General features: G+C 43.8%; 1 protein-coding gene across 3 annotated transcripts in view; it reads left to right on the top strand.

Moving 5' to 3' along the window:
* The first annotated feature begins 630 nt into the window (after positions 1-630).
* The window catches only part of CFAP92 (cilia and flagella associated protein 92 (putative)), a 138,079-nt gene continuing 126,528 nt past the window's right edge, over positions 631-12,181 (top strand). The window contains exons 1-5 of one of the 3 annotated variants that reach the window (XM_081051099.1): positions 631-750; positions 1,357-1,649; positions 5,400-5,590; positions 7,309-7,513; positions 11,077-11,205. In XM_081051099.1, coding sequence (XP_080907225.1) covers positions 1,388-1,649; positions 5,400-5,590; positions 7,309-7,513; positions 11,077-11,205 — 787 coding nt within the window. In that variant the 5' untranslated portion in view covers positions 631-750; positions 1,357-1,387. The remainder of the gene's footprint in view (positions 751-1,356; positions 1,650-5,399; positions 5,591-7,308; positions 7,514-11,076; positions 11,206-12,181) is intronic. The other 2 variants (XM_081051100.1, XM_081051101.1) reach the window with 2 other exon arrangements.

Genomic DNA, 12,181 nt, shown 5'->3' with positions numbered 1-12,181 from the left:
GCCAGTCACCTCTGCCATTGTGTCCCTCTGCCCATCCCCTTCGGTGTTCTGTGGACTTCTACAATGGAAGCAGCAGCCAGGGCTCTGTCAGCGGAAAGACAGGGGTAGGGGTAGGAGGGATTTTACAGCTGAGCCCAAGTCAGATGATCCGGCCTTCAATCCAATGCTGCCACACATTCGCTGTGTGACCTCAGGCAAATCGCTGCCCCTCTCTAAGCCTCAGTTTCCTCGTCTGAGTTGGGGCTCACAATCACTAACAGAATTTTGATGATATTTTAAGGACACCAGTAATAGAAGCAAAAAGTCTGTATGAGAGAGGTTTGGGGTGGGGTGAGAGGATCCAAGTTTGCAGAGCCCTTTGTTTCCTTTGCCTATACCCGTACTCTAAGTAAGGGTCAGGAGTATTACGGGTGCTCACGTTTGGAGCAGGAATTCCTTCAAGATTAAATGAGTGGACGGATGAATGAATGCAGCTGGTTTCGGAATTTAGATACACTATTTGCCAGACTTTATCTACACAGCGGGTCTGAGACTTCCGGCTGAGGGAGGAAGTCCCGCCCCCAGGAAAGCCCCGCCCCAGGGCCTTGTCCTCGCCTGTCTCCTAGCAACTGTCCAACACAGTTGCGCGCCGGGTTGGGGGCGGAGCGTGTCCTCCGGCAATCTCCTAGCACAGCGGCTGCGCGGCGGGTATGCGAGCCAACGGCCGCCGCGGTCTGAGCCCCGGCTGCTACCTAGCGCATCTGCTGGCAGGTACGTCGGCGCCTTGAGGGGACCGTGTGTCCTCACCGCCCCCCCCCCCGCGCCTCCACTCCCCCCCCTCGCTGCTGCCGGGCCTCATTTTCTTGGCATTAGCCGGGGTTCCGCCTCCTTGCGCCTTGGGCGCTAAGTGACCATTTGCATCAGACCGCGAGGTTCTCCCTCGCCCTCCTTGACCTCATCAGGATTTTGCACATGCGGTCTCCTGCCGGGTTTTCCAGTCCCCAAATGGCAAATGCATTTTGTGCTTTGGAGCAGCTTACCCCAAGGCCTCCCTGAGTGGAAGCACGGGGAATTCTCCCCCACCCCTTGTGGTTCCGGAGGAACTGTACTCTCCTAAGATAGGTATTGCAGGAGAGCCAGATAATTGACTTCTGATTCAGGAACGGAGGAGCGGCTGGGGCTGGGGGAGAACAGAGGCTCAAGTCAGAGAAACGGGTTGTTCAATTTCATGATTACTGCCAGCCACCCTTCTCTGTGGTACATTCAACACAGAAAATGACAAGGGAAATGAGGCACGAGAACGGTGTTCCTGAAAGAGGTAGGGCTTCCCCTGTGAGAACAGAAGGTGGTGACAGAAGTGCCTCAATTTTCTTCCAGTTAGGAGTCCTGGGCGGGTGGACACTGGAGCATGTCACTGCATGCCTGGGAGTGCAAGGATGAGGACAAGGCAAGCCTGCGGCCCAGGCCCTCCCTAAGCGGCCTTTCCCGGCTCATGAGGCAGGGTGATGTGGAGTACCTGAACGCTGGAGCCCAGGCCCGGGACTCGGGTTCTGAGCCCCAGTGCAGCAGCGTCGCATCCTCAGATGGGCCTGCCAGCATTTCCAACTCCGACGAGCCCCGGGTCGTTCCCTGCAACTTCATCATCTCATTGGCCTTCCCGGTGAATATTGGTAAGTACTAGAGCAGAATTCCAACTCTGAAAAAAGGGGTGGACTGAGGACCTTCTCCCAGGAGTTTAGGGCACACATACTCCCTCCACCAGCTTTCCCCAGTAGGGTGGTAGACTCTAGGAACAGAGGTCAGGAAAGAAACTGCAATTTTAGGGGATCCACTATGGACTCTGTGGTCTTCACACTTTTAATCCTCTCAATAACCCTAAGAAGTAGGTGATGCTATTTCTCCATTTTGCAGATTAAGAAATGACAGAGAGGTTAAGGCCTTCATTCCTATAAGCTGGTTGTACATCACCCATTCCTTACTTAAAATACAGTTTTTCAGATGTACTGAATCTCTGAGTGTAAAATTAGATCAATTAGCTATTACCGCAGCAATGCTGTGTAACAAATCCAAACAAGCTCCCCAGGTCAGTGGCTTCACAAAGGAATCCCTGTTGTCCTGGATGAGCAGGTAAGCAGAGCGAGCCTGGGCTCCCTGCACTGGCGCGCTGCTCTCCTCCAGGTATCTCTCATCACCACCCCCCCCAACCTAGGAGCTAGCCCAGACACATTCATATTAGCAAAAGGCAGAGAGACAACAGAGGGCAAGCCCAGTTACCCAAGCACTCTTCAGGTCTTTGGTCACCTCCCACCTGCTAATTTTTATTGGCCAAAGCAAGTCACGTGGTTAAACCCCAATATTAGGGGCAAAGAAAAGTACTCCATGTTGTGTCATTGGAATTAACCCCTGGTCATTCTCAAAAGGTGAAAAGAATTCACAGAGTCACCCTGAAAGGAGGAGAGCAAGGAAGTAAATTCATTCAAGATGCCAGCATAGAAGTTCCCCGGGGCAGACCACTGCACGTAACTTTAGGTTAGCTTTTTCTTATATAGGAAAGGGTAGGTAAATGTCCTTACAGCAGGAGATGTGAGATATAGACTGAGGTCATTTGATTGGCATATGTTGGTTATATAACTAGTTTCTTTCTGCGCATGCTCTTACCCAGAATGCACAGAGAAAAACCCATGGAGGGGCTAAGCCTAATAATGTTCATTCCATTTAAATTGTATTATAATTAGGCTAGAGGTCAACTAATGGGCAGGTTTTGGCAGTTTGCACATGTGTGAAGAACCAGTTAATACCAGTTGGATTTTATCTCCTCTTTTTATGAGAGAATAGACATCTTAGATTATTTCTAGGGGGTGAGCCTGGGCGGTTCCTGGGGAGGGGATGCAGGCCTGTGCAACCCCCCTTTAGGGTCACTTTTATTAACCCTTTTCTGCCTCATCACTCCACTTTATGGTCTACCTTTTGTTTTTCTGTCTACTTAAACTGTTCTCCCACAATGATTAATTTCAGCTTCTCCTTGTAGCTGTCAACTGTTGCTTCAGATATTTTAGAGGTTATGCGGTTAGGTGTATACCATGTGTGGTAACTCAACAGCCTAGCCGTCTGTCCCCTGCAGCCTTCCCCGCAGCTTGTGTTGTACAGGTTGCAACAACCATGTTTACAATTGATCAATTTTCTTGGTGAATAGAACTTTTTGTCCTTATGTGGTGACCTCCTCTACTCATAATGATGCTTTTTTTCTTGGGTCTATTGATATCATGCAAAAGAACACGGAAAAAGACTTCTGTCAAAAACCAACCAAAAGAAAGGTGGTGTTTACTGGACCACTTTAACCTTTGCCTTTCTTGCAGCATCTTCTAGACTTGTTTTTCTTATTTTGGGCTTCTTCCAAAGGTATTTACAAAATAGATCTCTGTGCAGCAAAAATTTATGAGGCCTTGCATGCCTGAGAATCCTTTTTATTATTTTTCAATTACAGTTGATGTACAATATTATATCAGTTTCAGGTGTACAACATAGTGATTAGACATTTATATACCTTACAAAGTGATCACCCTGATATCTAGAACCCATCTGACACCATACGTAGTTATTACAATATTGTTGACTATATTCCCTATGCTGTACTTTACATCCCCATGACTATCTTTATAACTGGCAATAGGTACTTCTTAATTCCGTTCACTTTTTTCATCCACCTCCTTAAACCCACCGATCTGGTGACCATCAATTTGTTCTGTATCTATGAGTTTATTTCTGTTTTGTTTGTTTACTTTGTTTTTTAGAGTCTTTTTATCATGTCAGTACCTTTGAAGGACATATCTGGCTGGAATAAAATTCTAGGTTCAGTGTTTTTCTTCTTTCAATATCTGAGTATTTTTGGATTTGTTTATAAATGTTTATTTAAATAAATTGTTTAAGAGAAATGAGATCCTAAACATTCTGTTCTACAACTTGCTTTTTAAAATTTGGCAATGTATCTTAAGTGTCTGAGAGGAAATGAGCATATTTGTTTTTACTTTGTTGTTGTCTTTTAAACACCTATGTAATATTCTGTTGTGTGTTTCTAATTTATTCTACCCCTTATTGGTGACATTTAACTTGTTTCCAAACTTTTTCTGTTACATTTCTGCAATAGCCCTCCTTGTATGCACATATGTGTGTGTCTGTGGGTGGGCACTTTTGTCGCCTGGATTTCAACAAGTGGAATTGCTGGGTTGAAGGTACAGGAGGTCTTTGACTAATGTTGTTTCATTCAACGTCATTTCATTGAAACATTTATGAGATGCTCTAGGAACTTTTGTTTATGTCAATTTAGCCTATGGTAAAATTTGGTTTCATTGTATGTTGTTTCATTAAAATCCAGGACCTATCAATGACATAAAGTGAGGACTTACTGTACGCATTTACATTTTCTTATAGATATTGTTGAATTGCCCACCAAAAGGGTTGTAGCAATTTTCTCTCCTATTGACAGGAAGTGAGAGGGTCTGAGGCCTGTCCACTTGCTCGCTTACCTTAGATTGAATCAGAACACAGACCTATAAAATGCTTTCTGATCAGTTTCACCTTTACAAGAAATCTTAATGTCTAGCAGGGACTGGCTGGAGACCTTTATTCCAAGCTTCTCACAAAAGCTAATTCTTCTGGTGGCACAAAATTAATACAGAATCCTGGGTGTTAAAAATTTGAAAATTTAAAACTACAGCTTTAAATATAGTAGTGATAATATTTTTATAGAATGAAATTTGAATTAAGTATTTATGGAGCTCCTGAAGCATCTTCTTATGGTGTGCAAAGCCCTAGCTTGGAGGGTTCACTTTAAGGTCAAGGGCAGTGGAGACCCTGGGCTCTGGCTGAAGCCCAGACTTACGTTCTGCATCCTTTTATCCCATCTACCCACATTGTGCAGCTTCACTCATGAGGTTTTGCTGGACTCTGACCTCTGCCTGGAATAGCTACCAGTTTTGCTTTTACAAAGACTCTGCTGAGGTCCCCTGGGGGCTTCCCCCACCACCCCTAGGCAGAGTTTACCGCTGCCTCCTCTGATGTTCTTCAGAGCATTGTTCATGCTGCTGGTATTCCACAAATCACACTGTGCTGTGATTTTTTTGTTTGTTTGTTTTACTTGCTTTTTACTGCGGAGACTAGGATGAGGCAGGTGAAGTGCCTGAGGTGAAAAAACACAAGGAGACACTCACTCTCAGAGTCATGCACTGAAATTTTGCATCCTGGTGCCTAGTCCTAGTCCACAGTAGCCTGCTACTCTGCTAGCTAGGAGGTCGAGGTAAGCAGCGTGGCGGGAGGTGGCCGCCCACAGCATTGGGCCCTTTCTTGGTTCCCAGGAACTGCGGGGATGGATGTGCTTTCCCATGCGAGGTTAAAACGAGACTCATTAAATCTGTATCTTATAGGTCATAAAGGGAAATATACAAGTTTGATCGAAAAATATAGAAGAAACCCTAAAATGGACAAACCTGTTGCAAAGGTTCGCCGTTTCTACCACATTGAGTATTTCCTTCTGCCAGATGATGGAGAGCCTAAAATTGTAGATATGGTGGTATTCCCAGCGGTGGTCAAAGTGTTCCTGGATTCAGGAGTAAAGGTGTGTGTTTAGCCTTGTATATAATACCCAATACGCAAAGTGTTCTCCCTTCTCCTGAAACTTGCTAGAAATGCAGAATCTTGGGCCCCACCCCAGACCTACCAAATGAGAATTTGTAGTTGTTACCGGAAAAATTATGTTTTTTTTTTTTTTTTAAATTATTTATTTATTAGTTTCAGGTGTACAAAACAAGGTAATACTTAGACGTTCATCATTTATATCCCTCATACTGTGAACCCCCCTCCCCCCATCCACTATCCCTCCGACCTCACACTGAACCATCACATTATATATATAAAATTATAGTTGGCATTCATTAATGTTTAGCTTCTGGTGTACAATGCCATGATCAGGTATCCACAGTATCCCTGAGGTGGTCTCCCAAATAGGACGCATGTCCATCAGATACCCAACAAAATCTTTACAACATTATTGAATACCTTCCCCAAATTAATTTTCAAAAAAACCCTGAGGCCATCTTGTGGTTACCAGCTGCTTCCAAATCCCTTCACCTTTCCCCTTATCCCCAACCCCCTCCCACACACCCATCTAACCACTCTCGGTTTTTTCTCTGCGTCCCCAAAACTGTCTCTGATTAGTTCATTCACATAGTCTTTTCTTTAGATTCCATATATAAGTGAGATCATATGGTACTTGTCTTTCTCTTTCTGACTTACGGAAAAATTATGTTGAACCTCAGTTCTTCCTCTTCTTGAAGGCAAGACTTCAATCAAGAGATGAAATTTGTGCAGCATGAACAGCAGAAGTTTATTTATTACTAAAAGAAAGTATACTCCGAGCTGTGGAGACTGGAGATGTGAAGCGGGCTGACTAAAGGGAGGGAAGCAGCCCCACCATATATTGTGTGAAGGCTGTTATCTGTATGGTAGAATTGCCTCCCCTCTCTCTTCTCTTCTCTCTCTTTCTCCCTCTGAGGTGCCTAGTCCTCTGGCATTTAGCAATGCATTTCTTTGATTTAGGGGCCTGTGTAAACACATTCATTTGGGGTGTGTGAAAACCTGGAATCTTGTTGTACTAGTAAAGTATCCATGAGCCAGACAAATAGGATGTGTCCCCCATGCCCCTCTCTGACTTCTAACAACATATCTCTTTAATTTAGAAGTACGTGTTTCATTTAGAGCCTGGAGTCCTGCTGGGCAGCTGCCAGGGATCTCGACCCAAGTAGGAGCTGTGCAAGGGGCTTTCTAATCGGGGCTAAATTTCTCCTTCTCCTGCTCATTTCTGTCTGTCTGCCTGCCCTATCATACTGACCTAATAAGACCAATTATATGACTTTCTATTTAAATATTTATACCTAATAATTGCTTTGGTGTTTCAAAAGTTTTTATAGCTCTCACGATTTCTTTCTTTGTGTGTGTGGCATGTGAGAATGTGTGTGCATACCTGGCTGCCCCCCACACGCAAACAGCTGCCTGTGGCCCAGCTCAGTCAGGGATGAGAGTCATTGGAAAGGATACTATTTGCAGGTAATTGCTTTGACTTAATTTTTTCCGAGGAACCCAGAGGTGTGTCAGGGCCCAGCACATGACACCCATTTCCTGAAGAGAGTTTGAACCTGGGGGACAACCAGACACAGAAGGTAGATAAAGAGCGGGGCCCAGCTTCACTGCCAATAGGTACAGTCTTGATGATGGGTCCTAGACTGCTGAGCCTCCCAGCTTTCCACACTGAAAGTCTCTTGGTATTCTTTTACACAGACAGTGAAGCCGTGGCATGAAGGGGACAAAGTCTGGGTGTCATGGACCCAAATTTTTAACATCAACATGACAAAGGAATTACTGAAGAAAATAAATTTTCACAAAATAACTTTGAGGCTCTGGGACAGTAAGGATAAGGTTTCAAGAAAAGTCAGGTATTATCGATTAAAGACTGCTGGATATTTGGAAGATGCAGGATCTTCTGGTAAGTCAGGCATTCCTATTTTATTTGAAAAGTTTCTAGAGGCTTGTGGCTTCTTACCAGTGACAGGATAAAAGCAGCATCCCCTTGTTTCCTCTGTCTGATTTTCCTAGTGCACACATTAGTTTCTTTATCAGTGGTATGTTATCCCTCAGGGTGCATTCAGGCCTCAGAAAATGCTGCTCCGGTCTCTGTTTATGCACATTAGCCACCACCTTCCCGCCTGCCACCTTTCGAGACCTCCTGTGCCTGGGTGGTGCCAACATTGGCACCCACACCCAGCCTGTCTCCCTGGATACATATTGTGTGTTCACTGAAAAAAAGAAAAAAGGATACAAAGAAACAAAAGAGAAAACTTTTTTTTTTAAATCCCACCACTTTGAGACACTATGTTAACGTTTTCACATAGACCCTCTAGTCCAGGGGTGTCCAAACTGCGGCCAGCGGGCCAACTGCGGCCCACAATCCATTGTTAATTGGCCCGCAGAAAATTCCAAAAATATATTTAGTTTACTTAAATAAACCAGGTGAGGCAATACGTATTTCACCTCGAGTGAGTGGCCCGGCTGTTTGTGTATTTTACTGCATATGGCCCCTGGTGAAAACTGTTGGAAAAAAGTTTGGACATGCCTGCTCTCGACTCTTACTTGTGTCAATATTAGATCAACTCTAGAAAGTATCCTTTTGAACAGCACTGGAGAGTGCTGGAAGGAGTAGAAAGAGCCAGGCTTTGAAATCAGATAGCTGACTTCAGGCCTGTCTCATCTTGAACTAGCTAGTGACTTTGGACATACATGTATCTCCTTCCTCTGGCCAGATGCCTAAAGGCAGGGCCGTAGCAGTGGCCCCTCCCAGACACAAGCAGTAAGGAAGGTGTGTGCTGTCTACAGAGAATTGAAAAAACAGAATAAACGAGCAAACAAAACTGAAAAAGACTCAGAGATACAGAGAAAAAAACAGATGGTTGCTAGACGGAAGGAGGTTTGGGGGATGAGGGAGAAGTTGAAGGGATTAGGAAGCATAAATTGGTAGTCACAAAATAGTCACAGGGATGAGAAATACAGTATGGGGAATATAATCAATAATGTTACAGTCTACGAAGTTTGGTAATTAAGTTTGTGAACTTGTTGCAACGGTGTTGCTAACCTTTTTTGATATCAGAGGGATTATTCATTATGAATCTGTACCAACTGGACTAACAGTTAACGGAGTTTACTATTTGAAAGTGCTGAAAAGCTTGTGTGAAAAAGTTAGACGACCTGAACTTTTCTCCAACAATTCATGGCTCTTGCATCACGACAGTGCGCCAGCTCACACGGCACTGTCTGTGAGGGAGTTTTTAGCCAGTCAACAAATAACTGTATTGGGACACCCTCCCTACTCACCTGATCTGGCCCCCAGTGACTCTTTACCCAAAAATAAATACTGAAATACATTAAATTTTGATGACATTCAGGACATCAAGGTACTACAATGACAGGTCTGATGGCCATTCCAGAAAGAGAGTTCCAAAATTGCTTTGAAGGGTGGACTAGGCCCTGGTGTAGGTGCATAGCTTCCCAAGGGGAGGACTTCAAAGGTGACCATAGTGATATTCAGCAATGAGGTGTGTACCTCTTTCTCTGTGATGAATTCGCGAACTTGATTGTCTGACTTCGTGTGTATTGTTTCAGATGGGTACTGAACTTATTCCGGGGGCGGGGGGGAATCACTTCATAGATTATATAAATGCCTAACCACTCTGCTGTACACCTGAAACTAATATAAAATTTAAAACAAAGACACAATAAAAGGGGATGTAACATTCAGCATGGGGAATGTAGTTAATATTGTGATAGCATGGTACGGTATTGCTGAACTTATTGGTGATCACTTCTTTAGGTATATAAATCTTGAATAACTATGGTATACCCTTGAAACTAATATAATACTGTACGTTAGCTATATTTTAATAAAAATCTAAAAAACATAAAAAGAATAAAACCCTGCCAGTTAAACTGTACCATGGCATTGATTATAAAGATGCACCCCTGTTTTTTTAGAGATGTTAAAAGGTAAAAGCAATATACCTCTGAGAATCCGTGGACTATGGTAATATTATTGCTGTTTCTAGTGGCTTCCAGACAAGTATAATTGATATGGTAGGTGGGTAGGTAGAGATGAGCAGCAGAAGGAGAAATTTAGCCCTGGTTAGAAAGCCCCTGGCTGCAGCTCCTACTTGGGTCAAGCCCCCTGGCAGCTGCCCAGCAGGACTCCAGGCTCACACATACCTCTAAATCAAAGACATTGTCTTTAGAATTCATGGGGGGGGGGGACATCCTGTTTGTCAGGATCATGATACCTTACCAGCCCAACAGGATTCCAGGTTTTCACATACCCCTAAGGGATGTGTTTAGGTAGCCCCCTAAATTAAGAGGATGTGTTTACTGATGCCCCTAAATCAAAGAAAAGCATTGCTAAGTGCCAGAGGACTAGGCACCTCAGGAGAAGAAAGAGATAAAAGGGAAGGGGGAGGCAATTCTACCCATAGAAATAAAAGCCTTCACACAATGTAAGGCAGGGCTGTTTCCCTCCCTTGGGTCAGGCCCTCCCTGTCTGAGAGTGTACTTTTACTAATACATTTCTGCTGTTCATGCTGCACAAATTCTATTTCTTGATTGAAGTCTTTCCTTCAAGAAGACAAGATTGGAGGTGGTTCAGCAGTTCCATGACCTTTCTGTATCACCCTCTACCCGGTATTTCATTGCTCTGCAGCTTTTCATCACTGCCCAGTGCCTTAGGGAACCAAGTTCTGACTTCTGAGTCCAGCCTCAAAGGCGTCATTTAATCTGTTCCCTAAGGCTCCTTTCTTGTTGCCATTCCCACCTCCAGACCTGGTCCATCCCCTGGTCCCTGAAGACATTAGGCTTTTCCTCATTGTGGGATCTGTCTTCAGGCATTTGGCCATACCTAGGGGGCTCTTAGCCTCATCTCTTTCTCCAAAATTGTTATCCATCCTTTAGCAAAGAACCCAATTTCACCTTTTCCCTCCACGTCTTTCTTGCACCTTCCATTATCTCTCTTCATCCACTCGTTCCCTCTGCTCATTCATTATTCCACACATGTTCATTGCTGTCATGTGCATTCAAAGACCTGTACTGACAGAAATGAAAGACATCGAGGGGTCATCTGTATAGCTGGGCACAAGAAGCTCTGGGCATAGTCCTGGCTTTGCTAAAGCCAGCTCTCTGACCACAGGAAAGTTACTTAAGTGTCAGATCCTCATCTGTGAAATGGAGAAGTGGTAATGCCTTCCTTAAAGTGAAGTGTAACGATTAAATGAAACAACATATATTGAGTACTTAATGGTCTTATTTGGAAGAAGACATTGCCAGTTGAGGTTTAAATTTCCTGGTATTTCGAAGCCGCAGCCCCTTAGGCAACAACTCACAGAGGTCAGGGGCCTTTCCTCTCTAATCCATTGCTCTATCTCAAACACCAGAAAAGGGATTGTCATATACTAGTAGGTTTTCAAAAAGTATTTCTGGTTGATCGAGTCAATTATTCTTTTTTCTCATGCATTCTAGAGGAAGTACGGCATTTGGTTTTAAATCAGAAAAAACTGTTTGAACAGGGCATTCGTGTCAAAGAGGAGTGGGACCAGAAGTATGCACCAGGAAAACCAGAAAAAGCAGAACACTTAAAGTCTTTGCATGGTGAGTGGAGATGATCTTTGTGGACAAGCCAAGTGCAAACTATGGCAGGGAAAGTGATTGGTGATACTGGTGTAGTGTGTGTGAACTAGTGTCCTTCATGTGTACCAGCTGCTTCTACTAATGCTGGTTCACGCTGCCAAAGCAAGCACTGCTTTCTCTGCATGACTCACTTTTTGTTGTTGATTATTTTTCTTTATTTTGTGGCTCACAAAAGAATTTTTCTGACTGTAGAAGTTATATGTGTTTTTTAGAAAATTTAATGAATATAGAAAAGTAAAAGACAGGGAAAATATAATTCCATCACTAGGAACAAGCATTGTAATATTTTGCTTATCATATTATGGCAAATTCCTTTTCTTCTAAGATTTTTTTTTTCATAGATGAGATTATCTTGGATACTTGATTCTGTATTCTGAGAGTAACATGTCATTACATGCACTTTCCTATTTCCTTCAAAACTTGCCATAAACTTCATTTGTGGTGTGTCGGTGCCTGCCCACGAGACGAACAGTCCCTGAAGTGGGGAGTGAGGATTGAGAAAAAAGAAGAGAGACAAAGATGGGATCGGGAGGGCAGGCAATTCTAAGTAGACTGCCGCAGTTCTAAGTAGAATGCCTCAGTTCTAAGTAGAATGCCTCACCGCAAGTTTATTTTTGCAGCTTATATACTCTGGGCATCAAAAAGTAACAGAACTGTCTGCAATCTAGTAGTTACAATAAAGGTAATACACAAGGGCCTGTTTTTTGGCCAGCTCCACACTTCCTGACCTTGTCTGGTTCTGTGTTCTCAAAGTAGCAAGTTTTGCCTTGCTGGGAGCACAAACCATTCAAGGAAGTCAAAGGTTCAACATTTCACAAAACAACACCTGCTAGCACTTCAGCACGGTTTCCCACAGGTCCCCCTTTTTTATATATAATTAACACAAGGGTCGCGCCTGGCTTAGGTGGTTGGTACAGATATGTCCATTTACCCGTCA

Source organism: Rhinolophus hipposideros (assembly GCF_964194185.1).
Source record: "Rhinolophus hipposideros genome assembly, chromosome: 1".
Classification (NCBI taxonomy): domain Eukaryota; kingdom Metazoa; phylum Chordata; class Mammalia; order Chiroptera; family Rhinolophidae; genus Rhinolophus; species Rhinolophus hipposideros.
The sequence above is the reverse complement of the archived record's forward strand: the minus strand, read 5'-3'. Positions and strand labels throughout refer to the sequence as shown.